General features: G+C 35.1%; 2 protein-coding genes across 5 annotated transcripts; one reads left to right on the top strand and one right to left on the bottom strand.

Annotated features, from left to right (window-relative positions):
• Positions 1-511: 511 nt before the first annotated feature.
• insb (preproinsulin b) lies at positions 512-1,134 on the top strand. Its single transcript, XM_051127539.1, has 3 exons — positions 512-574; positions 671-880; positions 972-1,134. Exons 2-3 carry the CDS (start codon positions 700-702, stop codon positions 1,115-1,117), a joined length of 327 nt encoding a protein of 108 aa, XP_050983496.1. The 5' UTR covers positions 512-574; positions 671-699; the 3' UTR covers positions 1,118-1,134.
• A 2,698-nt stretch (positions 1,135-3,832) lies between these two features.
• Positions 3,833-18,211, bottom strand: hmmr (hyaluronan-mediated motility receptor (RHAMM)). Of its 4 annotated transcripts, none has more exons than XM_051127515.1 (21): positions 18,186-18,211; positions 18,021-18,108; positions 17,415-17,513; positions 17,231-17,307; positions 15,435-15,512; positions 15,129-15,317; positions 14,940-15,026; positions 14,745-14,856; positions 13,835-13,900; positions 13,676-13,749; positions 13,471-13,541; positions 13,014-13,381; positions 12,752-12,900; positions 10,531-10,745; positions 10,332-10,448; positions 10,062-10,220; positions 7,380-7,766; positions 7,161-7,233; positions 5,050-5,226; positions 4,821-4,971; positions 3,833-4,733 (listed from the first exon to the last, which is right to left on the bottom strand). In XM_051127515.1, exons 2-21 carry the CDS (start codon positions 18,064-18,066, stop codon positions 4,714-4,716), a joined length of 2,715 nt encoding a protein of 904 aa, XP_050983472.1. In that variant the 5' UTR covers positions 18,067-18,108; positions 18,186-18,211; the 3' UTR covers positions 3,833-4,713. The 4 variants fall into 4 exon arrangements, with proteins under 4 accessions (XP_050983472.1, XP_050983473.1, XP_050983471.1 ...); XM_051127516.1 differs by having other exon boundaries at positions 18,021-18,096; XM_051127514.1 differs by having other exon boundaries at positions 18,021-18,205.
• Between the last annotated feature and the right edge of the window lie 1,492 nt (positions 18,212-19,703).

Genomic DNA, 19,703 nt, shown 5'->3' with positions numbered 1-19,703 from the left:
GGAGAACAGAAAGACAGCATTGTATCACCTCAGGGGCTCCCATTAGACCGGTCATCTGTGTGTCCCTTAGTGTTAACGTTTGAAGAAACTTAAAAGGTGAAGATGCTGATGCTCTTCAACTGCAACTTCACACTTTTCCCCCAGGAGTCTCTTTTTCGCAGGCCTTGTGCTGCTTTACACACCTCTGGACCCTGACTCCATATCCTTTCATCATAGATCCTCACACATCTAACATGTCTGAGAACTACTTCCTGCTCTCATTTGCCCACGAGGACCTGCATCCTGCTAGATTGTTTAGCCCAATAAACAACTCAGCAAGACAAGAAATGATAGTATACCTCACTGAAATACTCTCCTGACCTGTACATTTTAATCTGATCGTAATAAAGCCCATTAAAGAGATTTGGTGTGTTCCTAATACTTCTTAGCAAGATGACATGCATAAGGAGTCATGTCATTACATGGGAACTTTTGTTTTTCCGCTGATGCCATCAAGAGCGAGGGCTGGCACCGGCAAGCTATATAAGCAGCACGATTCATCCCACTCTTGACTGACTGTGCTCATGCAGGAAAGGTAAGTGGGTGCTTTAGGTGTTTTCATCAGTTTAACTCTTGCACTGGCTTTCAAAAATGTGCTGTTCACTCATACATGTTTATATTTCCATTCCAGGCAGTACATGTCCACAGCTTCTGCCCATCATGGTCCGGTTGCTACAGGCAGCAGCAATAATCCTGCTGCTGGCCTCCCTACCTGGATCACTCCCTACTCCATCACAGCATCTGTGCGGCTCCAACCTGGTGGATGCGCTTTACCTTGTGTGTGGGCCTAGAGGCTTCTTTTACTCCAGCAGAAGCAGGAGGGACCTGGAGACTTTGCTGGGTGAGCAAACATGCATTTTTATGCAACAGGCATATAGTATCTGAATAGTGGAACAAAACCGTTTTAATGGAATATTTACTTCCTCTTCCAGCCATGCTCTCAAATTTAGCAGATTATGAGGTAGCTGAGGCTGATCCATTGAAGCAGAAGGTGATGATGAAGATGAAGAGAGGAATCGTGGAACGTTGCTGTCACAGGCCCTGCACCATTTACCACTTGGAGGACTACTGCAGCTGAACAAGCAGTAATGCTATAGAAAGATTTAAGATTTTAATAAACGATCATTACATGCAAGAACAATGTGTTTGGCTGTTTGCTTGTAATTTTGAATAGAAGCTTGTAAAATCAAGAAAGTTTCTCTGGAAGTATATTAAATGACAGAAACATGTTCTGGGTTTTTCTTGTGTTCTAGCACCCTCTGCTGGAACATTTATGAACTTCAGCTCTCAAACTGACGAGAAATGGATGTTAGTTCACTTCCAGAATAAAAATGTCCTGGTAATTTACTCAAACCCCTGTCATCCAAGATGTTCAGGTCTTTCTTTCTTCAGTCGAAAAGAAATTAAGGCTTTTGAGGAAAACATTCCAGGATTTTCTCCACATACTTAAATGGGAGCCAACGGGTTAAAGGTCCGAACTGCAATTTCTACACAATCCCAGCCAAGAAATAAGGGTCTCATCTAGTGAAACAATTGTTCTTCTTAAAAAGCAAAAAACAATATTGTACATACCGTGATAGTACACATACATCACAAGGACGTCTATTTGACGTCTGCATTTACATCTGGAAGGTGTATTTTTTTAGAGGGTTTGCTCATCTGCAGTACGTCTATAGGACGTTTCCTATCAGATGTCAAATAGACGTCTATTAGATGTCTTTAAGATGTTTATGATTTAGAATCTATGTAAAACTTACATCTTACAGACCTCAGTCAGATGTTTGTACACAGCAGATGCTTTCCAGATCTAGTGATCTTTAAGAGACATCCTGCAGATGTACATGTGCTATCTGGGTATTTTTTAACCACATATGCCCCTGATAGCACACAGACATCTCGGAGATGTCTATTTGACATCTAGATTTACATCTGCAAGACGTATCTTTTAGAGTGTTTGCTCATCTGCAGTACGTCAATAGGACGTTTCCTATCAGATATCAAATAGATGTCTACTAGATGTCTTTAAGATGTTTATAATTTAGAATCTACGTAAAACTTACATCTTACAGACCTCAGTCAGATGTTTGTACACAGCAGATGCTTTTCAGATCTAGTGATCTTTAAGAGACATCCTGCAGATGTACATGTGCTATCTGGGTACGTTTTAACCACAAATGCCCTGATAGCACACAGACATCTCGGAGACGTCTGTTTGACGTCTACATTTACATCTGCAAGACATATTTTTTAGAGTGTTTGCTCATCTGCAGTACGTCTATAGGGCGTTTCCTATCAGATGTCAAACAGACATGTATTAAATGTCTAAGATATTTATGATTTAGAATGTAGGGGTATATAAAGCTGTTTAAATTGAAATAGTTGTAACGCACTGAATATTTATTTTACCATAATAAAAGTAAATTTCTGGCTGAAGTAAATTTTTCTTCTCAGTTTTTAGTATTCATTTCAAATGAGGCAAATCTGCTATTATTTTATTCGCCAAACTGTTGTTTATCAGTTTTGATAGTTTATTAATGCTTGGCAAGTCAGCAGAAGACACAAACCAGTTTTATATTCTAGTCGCGCTGATGGGGAATGTTGTAACACTGCGTTACAATTTGCCCCCCCTATATTAAACTACGCTATTCTATGACATGGCATAGCCATAGCCATGTAATTTTCACTATTTACTTTTATGGATTTTAAAAAGAAACCACAAGAAACAGGTAATAAGTTTGTGTGTCTCTTGTTCTATGAGAGCTGTGTTTGGAGGGAGGGGTGTGTTTTTTTTAATTGTCTTAATGTGATTCATTTATTTGCTCACATTGTTTTGAACTATACTGTATAGCTGTGTTTTGCAATCAAGGCCGTCCCACGCATGGCTGTGATGTGTTCATTGTGAACCTTAAAAATTAGATTTTTTTTTTTATTCTTAAAAAACGCCATTATTTTATTTGAAAAAGTTAATCATTTTATTTTGTTGACAATATTTTAGTTTGTCGTGTATATATATATTTTTTTTTTCATTCGATCAGATAACATTTTAAGCTGTCATATGGTCATGTTACAACATCCCCTCACATGTTACAATGTACCCGCTATACGGGGCATGTTGTCACTTTTCACTTCCTTTTTTTTTTTTAAGGTAAATAACGAAAAACGTATACACTGTAATTATGAAACAAACATATTTGTACAAGAAAAGAGTGAAATTAACGTGGATAAAAAAATTATACTCTGAACCTGGATTTACACAAACTGAGAAATTCAAAAAGTGTTAGGTTAATTGTGCCCCGCGCTCCCCTATGTAAAACTGACATCTTACGTCTGTCAGAAGTTTGTACACAGCAGATGTTTTCCAGATCAAGTGATCTTTACCTGACATATTGCAGACATACGTGTGCTATCTGAGGCTCATCTTGCTTCAGCTCTAGCTAGGAAGATGACACGCGGTTAGTTCTTTGTCTGTTTACTTTGGTTCAAAAAGGTAAGGGCGAAAAATAAACCATGGTTTTAGTACAAAACAAAAACGTGTTACAATAGTTAAACCATGGTAACCACAATTTACAAGTATCTATCTATCGATCTGCTCTTAAAATTTTTTGAAAACCACTGGTGTAGATAGATAACAGCCATCTGGACCTTCAACCTATTGGCCACCATTGAAGTTCACTATATGGAGAAAAATCCTGGACTGTTTTCTTCAAAAACCTTAATTTCTTTTCAACTGAAGAAAGATAGACATGACATCTTGGATGACATAAGGGTGAGTCAATTATCAGTACAAGTCAAATAGAAAAAAACAATATTTTATTTTATTTTAAAATGATTCCACTCACACTTTCTACTCTTTTAAAATAAAAAGACGACACATACAATTAAGACATATATAGTTTAGACATAAAAGGGACAGTCCACCCTAAAAACAAAATGGTTTAATTGTTTACTCACTCTTATGCCGTTCTAAACCTGTATGACTTTCTTCTGTGGACAACAGAATGATGCGTTTATAACTAAAGTTTTGGGAATCAGTGGAACCAAAATGGTTTAGTCACCAACACTCCTCAACATATCATTTATGCTCCACAGAATTAAAAAAAAAAAAAAAGCATACAGGTTTGGAACCACATGTGGGTGAGTAAATTATGACAACTTTCATTTTTTGGTGGACTATCCCTTTAAGACCAGTGACAGACAAACAATCAAATTAAGCATTAACATTATAAAATATTGCAAGAACTAAACTTTCATAGAAAAGAGGACTAAACAGAACTGCTCCTCAAAAGGCTCTCTGGACACTTTTAAACAAAGAGTGGGCTAATTTTGAACTTTTTTTTAAAGGTTCAAGATAATCAGACACCTGGTGCTGAACAAAAAACAGAACATCCCAAGTGAATCAAAGCCCATTTAAGCCCATTTTCACCACTGTAATCAAATCAAGACCAACATCTAAAAAATGTTGTCAAATATACATAGATATTGAGTGACAATAACAATGGTAATACCACTGTATTAAATTCACACACAAAATAAAAACATACATAAATAAGATCAGCATCATCGTAGAGGCACAGTCAGGACATCCGAGCGCTGAACTTCCCCGTCACAGTGCTCGTGTTTCAAACTCGCCCATAGGCCACAGGCATTACACAGGAGTAGTCCGTGAGTGATCCTTCAATACAATTTTTTGTTGCCTTGGAAACAAAGGAAAAGCATAATTAGATTAGATAGAGCAAGTTAGTCTATCATGTGCTGTTTCACTGTTCTCTTTAGTTAGTCACCTGGTGTAAGAGCTGAGGTGGGCTGCTGGTTTTCTTTGAGCTCGTGTTTGAAAGCCTTGCTGGGGTCAAATCTCCGAGATGTCTGACTGGACTTGAGCCTATCGAGCTCTTGCTTCTGTTTCCCAACCTGTGCCCTTAGCTTGGACACTTCCTGCAGAACACATGAACACAGTCAGCTACAAAGCAAAAACATCAGCCAGTGACGACTGCCTTATGACTAATGCCTTACTTGTTTGAGCTCCAAGTTCTCCTCTTTTAGTTTGACCATGTGTTTGATCTTCTGTTTCTGGTTTTGATGACCCATCAGGTTGGCGTAGGCATCAGCTAGCTTGTTCAGTTCGGCCTGCGTGGCTCCTTTCTCACTCAACAAAGCGTTCCTTTCTGCCGCAAAGCGGTCCAGCTGTTCCTGAGGACCAGAATAAGCAAAATAATTAAATACATAAATTTCTGTTTTCGCTATATAAACCAAGTGGTGTGTAGCACCTTCCACTCTGCACAGCCTTCACAATATCAGGGAAAAAAAAACAAAAAACAAACAAACAACCTCACTAATCATTTTAGTGTGATCTTGACAGCATATATATATATATATATATATATATATATATATATATATATATATATATATATATATATATATATATATATATATATATATATATATATATATATATATATATATATATATACATACATACATGTGCGTATATATACACATTAGGGGTGGAGCCGAACCCGAATACGGTATTCGGAAAGGCACAAATAGCGTGTTTTTTACAAATACTTATTTCGAACAAATACTCAAAAAAATATTTGTATTCGGGAACAAGAAAAACTTTATATCAAAAAGCTGCGTTTCCTCCTGAGACTGCAGTGCATGCCCGCATGAGCGAGTGAGTGAGTGACATTCAGGAGTCGGAGGGGTTGGGGGCAGGGCTCGAAATTGCGACCGTTTTGGTCGCATATGCTCCCAAAATTTAATCTGCGCGACCTCAAAATATATTTGGAAGCATTTGACAATTAAAATGTCTCCATAATCTGCTTTTGAAGAAATATACTATATTTTGTGCTACAGCGCACATCCTGGCATACATTCACATCAAATGATAACTCCACTCACACAGGGGCGTAATTTCCACTGGGGACACACTTTTCAGAATCCCGTTTGTGTCCCACCACTTTTAAATTGTTTTGTTAAATTAATGTCTTGTATTGTAGAATGGACGGTCAGCACCGCAGAGAGTTTCGCGCCATCGTTAAAACGAAACCGAAAGTAAAACGCGCGCGCGCATTCAAAAGCAATTTTAATACCCCACGTTTAGAGAGCGACTCCCCAATTAACCTTAGCATAGCTTCCCGTCACTCATTACCTTAGTTGAAACTCCTCACATGGATTTGGGCAACCAAATAGAAAAGAGTGTGGCTGCTGCTGAGCCATCTCTTGGTCCTCCACCAGCCAAAAAAAAGTGTGTAGAAGTGTAACACAAAAAAAAAAAAAAAAAGGATTTTTACGCCTATTTTGAATTTTACTCGAATACAAATACAAATACAAATACTTTTCCCCCCTCAACAAATACAAATACAGATACAAATACCGGCTGCTTTGCACACCCCTAATACACATACATATTTTATATAAAATATAAATATAATTTTATATAAACATAAATAAATATAGAAATATTTATCTAAATATCGTAAATTTATAAATATTATCTAATAGGAAAATGAGTAAAAACTAACATCAACTGCGGAAGAAAAAAAAAAAAAAAAAAAAAGTTCAATTGTATAAAGGGAATTGATTAACAATAAAAATAAATAAAAAAAAAAAAAAAAAAAAAAAAAAAAAAAAACACACCCAAACAAAAACTATTAAAAAGGTTGTTTTCTTAAAAAATTACATATACATCAAAAGAAATTGAGAGAAAAAAAAAAAAAAAACAACTAATAATAAATTAACTGGAAAAAAAAAAAAAAAAAACCCCTTAAAAAAAATAAAAATAAAAATAAAATAAAATAAAAAACAATAGAATAAAAAAGTAAATAAATTGATAAGTGGAATAAAAGGGGAAAAAAAACCCAAAACAAACAAACAAAAAAAAACAAGGGAATAATTAAGTAACCAAAAATGGATGAAAGAGAGAAAAAAAATAATAATAAAAATGCTTAAAACAAACAAACTTGAAAAACAAGATATACATGATACGAATATGAAAAAACAATTTTTATTTATATATATACACACACACACACACACACACATAAAAAAGGGTTAAAAAAAAAACCAAACAAAAAAAAAAAAAAAAAAAACAAAACTTGTTAAAGAGAATCTTTGCTTACCTGGAATGGCTTTACTTTAGCGTAGAGCTCTTCATACAAGTTTCTCCAGTGTTCAGTCTCTGCATCACACGTGCTAGGGGTAAATGAAACAGTATGGGATTAAATAAGAACAATGCAACGCACAAAGTGACTGAGCACTGCACGTCTTAGTGCATGGGGAAACCAAGACAGACTAGAGACCCTTCTAAGTGCATCCTTTCAACTTCTCAACTTCCTCACCTCTGCATCTGAGCCTCTGCGAGTTGTTTGTGGTAGTCTTGTCTTTCCTCTTCCATCTGTCTGCATAGCTGTTGTCTCTCCTGCTGCCATTCCACAGCATGACGGCGAGCAGTGTCTCTTTCCTCTTGCACCTGCCTGTTCAGCTCTGAAACCTCATCTTCCAGTTCCTCCACGCGACCCTGCAGACTGCTGGCTTCTGCAGAGCGGCCCTCCACCGACTGCCTTCTCTTCTGTTCCCTCTCCAGCTGGGTCTGAGCCCGCTCTCGCTCTCCTCTCTCCTGCTCCACCTCCGTCCGCAGGAGTCTCAGCTCCTCACTCCAAGTCTCTGCTGCTCGCTTTGACTCTTCCTCTCTCTGAGCCAGCTTAGTCTGAACTTCTAAAAGCATCCTGTAACACAGCAAAACAACCAGCAGTTTAGTCACTGACAGACATTTCAAAACGGTGTATATTCTGAATAGTATGCAGTGGACATATGACCTGATGTGACTATTTGCAGGCTAAACAAAGTGCTGGTCTATGTCATTATGTCAGTAATGAGCCACAAAACCGTATTTGTTTGAATTTCTTAAAAAGAACATTTTAAAGCTGAGACTGTTTCATACTAGAAGTAACCTGCTTTGTCTTGTCTGTCAGTGTGTTGTCAGTTTCCTCTTTGTTCCGATGCATTTTTCAATGCATGAGAACATGGGTAGTGTGAAAGTGGCATTGTTTGTCAGATATAGCAACAGTAACTAAGGAGGCGGGTTTCTGCGAAATTCTCCTCTCTCTAAATAGTAAGATATAAACCCAATTCTGAGAAATGAAGTCAGAAAGTATTGTAATTTGATAAGTTTTGATGAGACACAAACTCGCAATTCTAACTTTTCTCAGAATACAGAGATATAAATTAAATTCTGAGAAGTGAAGTCAGAAAATATTGTATTCTGATGAGATACAAACTTGTAATTCAGATTTTTTTCCTCAGAATTGAGATCAACTTGATTCTGAGAAATGTCAGAAAATAGTGTAATTTGATATGATTTGATGAGATACAAACTTGCAATTCAGATATTTTCCCCGGAGAATTGGACAAACTCAATTCTGAGAAATTAAGTTAGAAAATATTGTAATTTCATCCGACTTGAGATACAAACTCGCAATTCAGATCCCCCCCCAGAACTGAGATATAAACTTAATTCTAAGAAATTAAGTCAGAAAACATTGTAATTTGATGATGAGATACAAACCCGCAATTCTGACTTTTTCCTCAGAACTGTAAAATATAAGCTCAATTCTGAGAAATTAATTGGAAAATATTGTAATTTAATACAATTTGATGCTGAGAAATACAAATTCAATTCTGAGAAATAGTCAGAGAAAAAAAAAAAAAAAAAAAAAAAAAAAAAAAAAAGTAATTTGATATGATTTAATGAGATACAAACTCGCAATTCTGATTTCTTTCCTCAGAACTGAGATGAACTCAGTGAGATACTCAATTCTGAGAAAAGTCATCAGAAAACACTGTAATTTGAAATGATTTGAGAGATACAAACTCGTAATTTGGATTTTTTTCCTCAGAATTGTGATATAAACTAATTTTTGAGAAATGAAGAGAAATGGGAAAAAAAAAAAAAAACCCAACAACAAACAAACAAACAAAAACAAAAACAAACAAACAAACTTATTTTAATATAATTTGATGATACAAAATCTAATTACATTTCTTCCCCCCTCAGAATGGTGATGTAAACTCAGCCCTAAGAAATGTCAGAAAATATTGTTTGATATGATTGAAATTTGATATGATTTGATGACATGTACAAACTCAAAATTCAGATTTTTTTCCTCTGAGAATTGAGATATAAACTCAGTTGTGAATTATAAATGTCCAATTCTAAGGAGGAATTCTAAAAATATTTTCTCAGAATTGCAAGTTTATATCTTAATTCTGACTTAACTCACAATTGCATGTCAAAGTCAGAACTTCAAAATATTTCACAATTCAATAGGGAGAAAAAAAAAAAAAAAAAAGGTCCGAATTGCAAGATAAAGAATTTATTCATTGGAGGAAACTGGCTTTCATAATCCCTGCTAATAAACCAGTTAAAAAAAAAAAAAAAAAACACTTTTTTTTTAATATAAATATTTAAAATACTGCATTTATGCCGTTTCCCCTTTAATGTGGAGATTAAATGCGAAAATATATATGCTAGAGAGGTTTGTTTCACGTTTGATAAGACAGGATTTAAACATAACCAGCATCAAATCATTTCAACTTACAAGCAATTATAACAACTGATTACATTTTTTTTTTTTAAAATGTTTAAAATTGTGTAGTATCTTTTAATCAGAAGGTCTATTTAAATCTTTGAATTTATCATAATTTTTATTTGTTATATTAACAGAGATCAGTTAGGTGATTTGGTCACTGGGGTGCAATATAAAGTTGGTTATTTAATGATATTATAAATTGTTATTTAAAAATTAAATTTAATAACGTTAATACATTTGAATGTATAAAAACATTGATTTGTCAATTACCCATTTATTAATATACAATACACTCATCTTGTTTATTTTGTGGTTATAACTGACTGAACATTACTCCTTTAACTTGGGCCACGTTATCAATTATGTAGGAGCTGCCCATATATAGGAAGCATGGCAGATAAACACCATAAATCTCTGAGACAGGATACTGACCTCGCATGCTCCTCTCGTTGTTTATCCTGCATCTCCTGGTAGCTTATGAGTTTCTGCTGGTCCTGCTGCAGCTGTTGCTTCAGTTGGTTCATCTCTTCCTGCAGCTGATGGGCTTGAGCCTCTGCTTGCACCTTCTGCTCACCCAGAGACCGTCTTGTGCTTTTAGAATTTGATAACATTTAATGCACACAGTTAATTGGGAAATCCGGAAGTCATTTCAAATGTCTATTGACAGCATTTTAATAAACAAAAAAGTGTGTAAAGTAACACCTCTCAAAGTCAGTAGTCACATCTCCCAGCTTAGCAAGACAGCTGTTGTGATCCTCTTCTAGTTTTTTGATTGTCATCACATGAGCCTCTTCTAAAGCCTGCATCTCAGCACACTTCCTGGCAAAGGAAAAACAAACACTGGTCAGCTTTAAACCAACGAGAAGTGATCCATTTCAGCTCGGTAATAAGTTGTTCTCACTTCTCTAACTCGATGCAAGTGTTCTTCAGCTCTTGCTCCAGTGTCTGGTTCTTCTGCGTGAGGTGCTGGATGGCCTCCTCACTACATCGTTCCTGCTTCTCCAGCTCCGACAGCTCCTCGAGCGCGTCCTCCAGCTCCTCGCCGAGCTGTCTCCTGTCCGCCTCAGTCTCATCTCTCAGGCGCTCAAGCATGCTAGCCAGGGAGCCGCTGTGAGTCTGCAGCAACACACATTAGAGGAGCTTAAGAGACATTAGCCTAATCCACAAAGTCGATCAGGGAGACTTTGACTTCCTGATTGAGAGACGACACAGCACAACCTGCTTAAAGTCTATTAAGATGCACTCTTCACTTAATTGTCCCACTCACGCAGACATAAATCACATCACAACTTTATTCACTATCGATTTTTCCTCTGAAAGTACCACAACTAATCACAAAATGGCATGTTAGTAAACTTTCCCTTGTCACGTCCCAAGATACAGATACTCAAGCTAATGAAATACTGGAATACAAGAGGGGGAGGAAAAAAAAAAAAAAAAAAAAAAAAAGCTTTTAAGTGCCCTTCATACCAAGGGACTGAACAATAAATGTGCAGCAATGAACTGAGGAATAAAAGGGAAAGAAATCCCAATAATATAATGATTTCTTTGTAAACTAATTTATGCTTCCTCTGTGCTGTATTAATCTAGTGTGCTGATTTTCTTTGAGGCCTCTCAGAATGAAAAATCTTTAATTTGTTTCCCCATTTTTGATGAGCCCTGCGTACACTGCCATTCAAAAGTTTGGGATCAGTAAGATTTTGTGTTTTTAAAGACGACTTTTCTGCTCATCAAGACTGCATTTATTTGATTAAAATACAGAAAAAAAAGATAATATTGTGAAATATTATTGCAATTTAAAATGGTGTTTTTTTATTTTAATATACTTTAAAAAAGGAATTTATTCCTGTGATGCAAAGCTGAATTACTTAAGTCGTCAGTGTCACATGATCCTTCAGAAATCATTCTAATATGCCCATTTATTATCAATGTTGAAAAAAAGTTTTAATTTAAGCTTAGTTTTTATTTTTGGAACCTGTGATACTTTTTTCAGGACTTTTTAAATAAAATGTTAAAAAGAACAGCATTTCTTTAAAATAGAAATCTTTTTGTAACAATATACACTCTACAGTTCAAAGTTTGGAGTCAGTAAATATTTTAAATATGTTAAATTGATAAAAAGTGATAGCAAAGACTTATATTGTCAGAAAATATTACTATTTTAAATAAATGCTGTTCTTTTTAAAATTTTTAATCAAAGAATAAAAAAAATAAGCAGCAGTTCCCAGCATTGATATTTAGCATATCAGAATGATTTCTGAGGCATCATGTGACCCTGAAGACTGGAGCAATGGCTGACGAAAAATAAGATCTACACCACAGAAATAAATTACATTTTAAAGTCTATTAAAATAGAAAACTTATTTTAAGTTGCAATAATATTTCATAATTACTTTGTATTTTGGATCATATAAATTAAACTTTGAGCATAAGACTAAAAAACAAACAAACAAACAAAAAAAAAAAAAATTTAAAATCTTACTGATCCCAAACTTTTGAATGGCAGTGTATATGCAGTGTATTAGAACACTAGTATTTTCACTAGCTAAAAAGTGGTTTTAAGTCATCTTTTGCTGTAGTGTGTCAGAAATATCAGTTTACATTTCCAAACATTCATTTTGCATTAATTTTAATAATCCAGTGAGATTTTTGTTTGCACAAGGAGTCTGACAACAGCCAATGCTCAACAAAGATCTGATCTCATCGTCATCATCCAGTCTGTCTGGAATGATATGAAGAAACAGAACAAGCCGAGACAGACTAAATCTAGAAGAACTGTGGCAACGTCTCCAAGATGCTTCAAGAGACCTACCTGCAAAGCTACCTGAAAAACTATGTGCAAGTGCAGCTAGGGCAAAAGCTGCTTTAAATGCAAAGGATGGTCCCACCAAATGTTGATTTAAATGTAGTTACTAGACATTAATTGATAAAGAAAAATTTATGACATTTTTGACAGAATCCTTATTTTACAGCATTTTTACACAAGTGCCTAAAACTTTTAACAGTACTGTAAATCTAATGTCTTTATTTTATTGGTTTAGAATTAAAAACATTAAATCAAACAGGCCCAAAAAAATTAATTTATTGCTGTGAAAATGAATAAGATTAATTAACAAGATTACCTTTTCTTCTTCCAGCTGTTTGGTCAGTGCATCATGTTCCTCCTTCAGCTTTCCAAATGCTTCTTTCTCAGACTTCCTACTTTCCTCCAAAGAGCTGATCTCTGCCTTCAACTCTTGTACCCGTCGCAGACCCTCCTCCTGTGTCCTGGCTGCACACAACCATGGACAATCAAATAAAACTGACAATGTGCTTATTCATGTGCATCTCAAAAATACTCCAGCTTAGTTTAATGCCACATTTTAAAGCCAAATCTCAATTCACCCCTTTCGTCTTCTAGAACCAAGCATCGCTCGCCCATGAGCGCCACACGCTGATCTAGCTCGTCCTCGGTCCTCCTTAAGATCTCCTTCACGCGGGCCAGCTCCTGCTCCTGTTGCCGTACCACGCTCTGGGAATCTTCAAGATCCTGAGTTGCCCGCTGAATCTGCTCCTCCAGCTCTTTTAGTGAGGCCTGTGAGGCATGGAGATCCTGCACATGCTGCGCCATCTCCCTCTCCTTCTCTTCTAGAGCCCTCTGGGAGCCCTGCAGTTCCTGCTGAGACCTCCGCAGCTCCTCTTCCTTTGCTTTCAGCACCTCCCGACAGTCCTGCAGCTCACTGGTACGTTTCTCCAACTTTTTCTCCGCATCACTGCACAAGCCATATAGAGCTGGATGAGGATGTGAGCACTGACACAATAACAACAAAAACAACAATATGAAAATGCACACAGTTCTAACCTGAGGTTCTCTTGAGTGTCGGAGAACCGGCGCTCCATGGTGGATTTGTCCTGGAGCTTAATCCGCAAATCCTTTGACATTGGAGAGTGAGACAGACAGCTTATCTCAAACCAAGCAGCACTTCAAAGTCTGATGATTCAACCTAAGCGGTGAGTAAATGTCATCTGGCTTAGGAGAGTCAAATTCTGTTGACCAAAACCAATACCTGAATCTCTTCATTTGCTGAGTCCAAGTAACTCTGCAGGGCTTTGATTTCCACCCTCAGCTCCTGGATTATGTCTTTATTTGAAGACAGAAGAAAGCAAGATGTAGCCAATCCGACTGACAACATAAAACAAACACGGATCTTAGCACACAAACTTACTATGCAGTTTATCCATCTCATTCTCGAGCTGCTCATTTTGGACTCTGGTCTCCTGATGAAGGTCCTCTGAAAAACAACATACTTAGTAATTATGTGACCCTGGACCACAAAACCAGCCATAAGGGTCTGGTTTTATTTTTTTTTTAAATCAAGATTTATACACCATCTGAAAGCTGGTGTAAATAAATAAGCTTTCCACTGATTTATGGTTGGTTAGGATAGGACAATATTTGTCCAAGACAGAACTATTTGAAAATCTGGAATCTGAGGAAGCAAGCAAGCAAACAAATAAATATTGAGAAAATCTCCTTTAAAGTTGCCCAAATTAAGTTCTTAGCAATGCATATTACCAATCAAAAATTAGGTTGAGATATATTTACGATAGGAAATTTACAATACTTCTTCATGGAACATGATCTTTTCTTAATATCCTAATGATTTTTGGCATAAGAAAAATCGATAATTTTGTCCCATACAATATATTGTTGGCTATTGTTACAAATACACCCATGCTACATGCTACTAGGGCTAGATTTGCGGTCCAGGGTCACATGTAATTTGTGCGCAAATTCTTTATGAATCAAACAAATACATTAATGGTTTCTAAACTACCCGACTCAAAGTCTGAACTGTCAATTGTCACTTTGGTTCCAACACGCCTATACAATTCTACTTCTAAAACAAATGCATAAGGAGGTCATGTGAAAATACTGATGGAAACACTTACTGTAAGATTCAGTTTCACTTTATTTTTAAGTGTACATTCTGTGCAGTTTCCAGCAAGTATTATATTTGGTTGTGAACATGGTCTGACTTCAGCTTAGAGACACTGAACACTTGTCAGATCGATTTTATGAAGTGGAACTGATCCAAAAATACACAATATCAGACAAACTTCAAGGTAACTCACCAAGATCTTTGTTCCTTTCCTGGAGAACTCTAAAAGTTGTTCTGGCGGTCTCCAGGTCCGTTTCCAAGACCTTTACTTTCCCCTCTGAGCTGATCTGAAGGAAACTCAGCTCCTGTTCACAAACCAAAAATTACACTGAGCAACTTGAAGTTACACAAACTCCTCTCCATGTCTAAAGAGACTAAGATAACTTACTTTGTCTTTGGCATCCAGTTTATTTTTGGCCTCAATAAGCTCCATAGAAAGAGAGTTGATCTTCTTCTTGGTGATATCCGCAGAGACCTGTGAAGATCAATGCACCAAGACATTCCTTAGTAAACTTGTTTATGTGAAGTAATTCCTCAGTAAACTTGTTTATATGTATGGGCCAAAAAGACTAGTCACCTTGGTCTTCAGGAACTCATTAGCCTTCTTTAACTCTGCGAGCTGCCTCTCGAGAGAAGCCACATTGGCTGCGAGGCCCGTCTTCTCTCTGACAGCCACAAGCAATTTAGACTCCAACTTCTTCAGCTCTTGCTCCAGGGTCAGCAGCCTGCGGTCCTGCTCTCCTCTCTGCTGCACCAAAGAACGGATCTATATGCCAGCGTTAGCAGTGACAGTCAAGGTTAGGAGAAGAGGCCATAGAAATTGATCGGGCCTCAAAGCAACAAACGGGCATGAAGGAAATGTTCAAGACATTTTGAAATCTACCTCTTTCTCTAGAAGTCTCTGATGTTTCATCTCAAGTGTGAAACTGTTTTTGTCCTTTTTGGAACTTAATGCATCAGCCTATATAAGGAAAAATCAAGAAAAGCAAACTGTAAGAGCATAGGAATGATTGGCCAATATACTGGACAGACAAAAATAATACTGACTGTCTGTTTTTCTGTATACACTTTGGTGAATTCTGAACAATTCTGCTTGTTCATCCAAATCAACATTTTATTAGATATCTGAAAGGTCTTAAAAACATGGCTATTAAATAAAACATCTAACACTTATAGACAATAGACCTGTAGACAATATAGTGGTTTGCCTTGCAAAATAACCAACTGGTCATACATTAACCGGCAATATTAGTCACATAATATAGTAATTATATTAATTGTATAATTAAATTATAAACACTACCAGTCAAACGTTTTTGAACAGTAAAATTTCTTTCTTTCTTTCTTTCTTTTTTTTTTTTTAAAGAAGCCTTTTCTGCTCACCAAGCCTTCATTTATTTAATCCAAAATACAGCAAACACAGTAATATTGTGAAATATTTTTAATATTTAAAATAACTTTTCTATTTGAATACATTTTAAAAATGTAATTATTCCCCTGATCAAAGCTAAATTTTCAGCATCGTTACTCCAGTCTTCAGTGTCACATGATCCTTCAGAAATCACTCTCATATCCTGATTTGCTCTTCAAGAAAAATTGTAATCAATATTTAAAACAGTTGAGTACACTTTTTTTTTTTTTTTCCCAAGATTCTTTGATGAATAGAAATATCAGCATTTATCTGAAAAAGAAAGCTTTTGTAACATTAGATAGTATAGCATTCAAAATCTTGGAGTCAGTATAATTTTTTTTTTTGGTGGGGGCTGTGGAAGAAATTATAGAAATTAATACTTTTATTTAGCATGGATGCTTTAAATTGATGATAAATACATTTTTAAATGTTACAAAAGAATTCAATTTCAGATATATGCTGTTCTTCTCAACTTTCTATTTAAAGAAAAAAATATTCTACTCAGCTGTTTTCAACAAACTTTTTTTAAATAGTAAATCAGAACATTAGAATGATTTTCGATTATGTGACTGGAGTAATAATGCTAAAAATTCAGCTTTGAAATAAATAAATTACATTTTAAAATATACTCAAATAGAAAGCAGTTATTTTAAATAGTAATTTTTTTTTACTATTTTTGCTGTACTTTGGATCCAATAAATGCAGGCTTGGTGAGCAGAAGAGAATTCTTAAAAATAAAAAATAAATAAATAAAAAATAAAAAAAATAAAAAACACTAACATCAAAAATCTTACCACTCAAAACATTTGACTGGATAAGCAAGAAATTACTTCTTAAGGTCTTAAAGATATTTGACAATTTACAAAAAAATTAGACTAGCAATAAGACAGACCCTGGAACAATATTTTAAACAAAAAAATAATTTTAAAAAGGGATAGTTCAGTCAAAAATGTTTACAAATCTGCTTTAATTTACTCAACCTCTTGTTATATGGACTTACTTTAGTCTGTGGAACACATAAGAAAACATTTTCAGACATAACATTTCTGTCCATTCAACGAATGTCATCATGGTGTTTTCTCTGGACTTTTATTATATGTCCACAAACACTTTTGTACAGATTTGTCACAAACATTAAAGTTAGAAAATGTCAGAATATAGCCGTTTAATAAGTGTTCTTGTAATTTTCTCAACTTTGTGTACTAATAATTAACTAATAATTCAGGTATGGTCGACCACAAGCAAATAACTACAAATACAGCTCTTACCAAACCATCAACAGACATGGTCCTCCGAACTGGAGACATGGGTACTTCTTTTGATGGAGAAGGCAGGGGTACCTCTTCTAAAGAGCATTTTCAAAAGGAAGTAGACATTATAGAAAAGCAATGTTTCTCATTCATAACCTACAAATGGAAAATGAACTCAAACGCCAAGAAAAGCTGCTCTCACTTTTGGAAGCTGTCCTGAAGCGCTCTGCTTTATGAAATGATGCAGGTCCTTTCACCTCACCAGACTTCACATCATATGTACCAGGTGGAGGAGCACAGCCTAAAGATACAAATAAAAGTGATCAATAATCAAAGACTATGAATATAAATCTCTAACTATCAAGGAGACAGCTGACATATCTTAACATATCCGCTCAGCTGTGAGAAATAAGTTACATGAGCAGCATGAATGTCGGTTTTTCGATCTTCATTGTGTTATTGAATGACAGATTGATTAGTTAATGAATTAATTGATTTAATTCACAAAAGACTACACGTCGTGCTATTTCTTCGTCATGACGTACGGTTGTGTATTTGACAAACTTTGTTTGATAGTCTCTGGCAGATAATCGACTCGTCGCAGCTGCAAGAAGACATCCGTTTAACAACAACAAAAAACTACGAAATTATAAAGATGAGCTTGAAATAAGTTTTGACAGTGAGAACTAAGCAGATACCTTTATTAATATCCCTTTAATAATTTCATAAATATGCTCTTTAAAGCACGTAACAGTTGCTCTCAGATTCATTCACGTCGTAGAATAGTAAACAGACGAGTTTAACTTACCGACATGCTCGTTAAATCTCTTTAATGGAGCTCTTGAGAAAGACATGACCGACAAAAGAGGTCGAAATCTGGAAGACTGTGGAAAACCCTATTAAAGATGTTAAAATGGTTAAACTTAAGTGTTAAAACTTCAATACGCCCGAGCGTCAAGAACAACACACTCACAGCCGCTGAAATTTTGAATTCGTGAGCCCGCCCAATAACACAGACGCAACGGCTTTAGCCAATGATATTGAAGAATCTGTGACGAACAGAAACGTAAACCAATCAGTAACGAAATCTTGCTATACGTCACATCTGGTTACGTAGAGTTCCCCCAAATTCAAACTGCATGCAGTGGGGTCAGTAAATATGAAAACATCGAATGGAAGAAAATATGGTCAATAACAAATTTTTTTAAAAAAAGTAATAAAGTAAAAGAGGTAACTTTTAAAACATTACAAAGAATTTACCCTGTTAAAGAGTTATTTGAACGGTTCGAACTGGATATGGAACACTTTTTGGAAAAAAAATGTTAAAGAATCTGCGATTCATCTTTTCTTTCAGTGTGTATACTAAAGATTATTTTTGGTAGATATCTTAATTTCTAGGACGTTTGAAACATTAATACAAATCGAAATGTATGTTATATTTGTTTTTGTACAAGATACCATTGATTGTAAAAGAACAATTAATTTAGTTACAAAACTAATTATTTTACTTGGAAAAAAAATATATATATATTTTTTAAATTTAAAGAAATGGGCTAAAGCGAAGTAAAAATTAGAACATTTTATAAAACAAATTAAACAATATGGTGCGTATATATATATATATATATATATATATATATATATATATGTGTGTGTGTGTGTGTGTGTGTGTGTGTGAGACCCTGGACCACAAAACCAGTCATAAGGATCAAAATTTTACCAAATTGAGATTTATACATAATCTGAAAGCTGAATAAATAACCTTTCCACTGATGTATGGTTTGTTAGGATATGACAATATTTGGTCGAGATGTAACTATTGGAAAATCTGGAATCTGAGAGTGCAAAACAATCAAAATACTTAGAAAATCACCTTTAAAGTTGTCCAAATAAGGTTCTTAACAATGCATATTACTAATAAAAAAATAAGTTTTGATATCTTCATGGAACATGATCTTTACTTAATATCCTAATGATTTTTGGCATTAAAGAAAAATCAACAATTTTAACCCATACAGTGTATTTTTTGCACTATTGCTACAAATATTGCTATTGCTACAAATATACCCCAGTGACTTAAGACTGGTTTTGTGGTCCAGGGTCACATATATATATATATATATATATATATATATATATATATATATATATATATATTATATATATATATACATACATATATACATATATACATATATACATATATATATAATTGCAACAGTAGTAGCTATGTGAAATATTCATGGATGCAACTGATCAACTTAGGAAAAAAACACTTTGAATACATTACAAACACTATATGTGACCCTGGACCACAAAACCAGTCATAAGTGTAAATTTCTCAAAATTGAGATTCATACATCATCTGAAAACTGAATAAATAAGCTTTCCATTGATGCATGGTTTGTTAGGAAAGGACAATATTAGGCCAAGATACAACTACTTGAAAATCTGGAATCTGATGGTGCAAAAAAATCTAAATATTGAGAAA

The sequence above is a fragment of the Labeo rohita genome, chromosome 14, assembly GCF_022985175.1.
Source record: "Labeo rohita strain BAU-BD-2019 chromosome 14, IGBB_LRoh.1.0, whole genome shotgun sequence".
NCBI classification, from domain to species: domain Eukaryota; kingdom Metazoa; phylum Chordata; class Actinopteri; order Cypriniformes; family Cyprinidae; genus Labeo; species Labeo rohita.
This window is presented reverse-complemented; position numbering and strand designations above follow the sequence as displayed.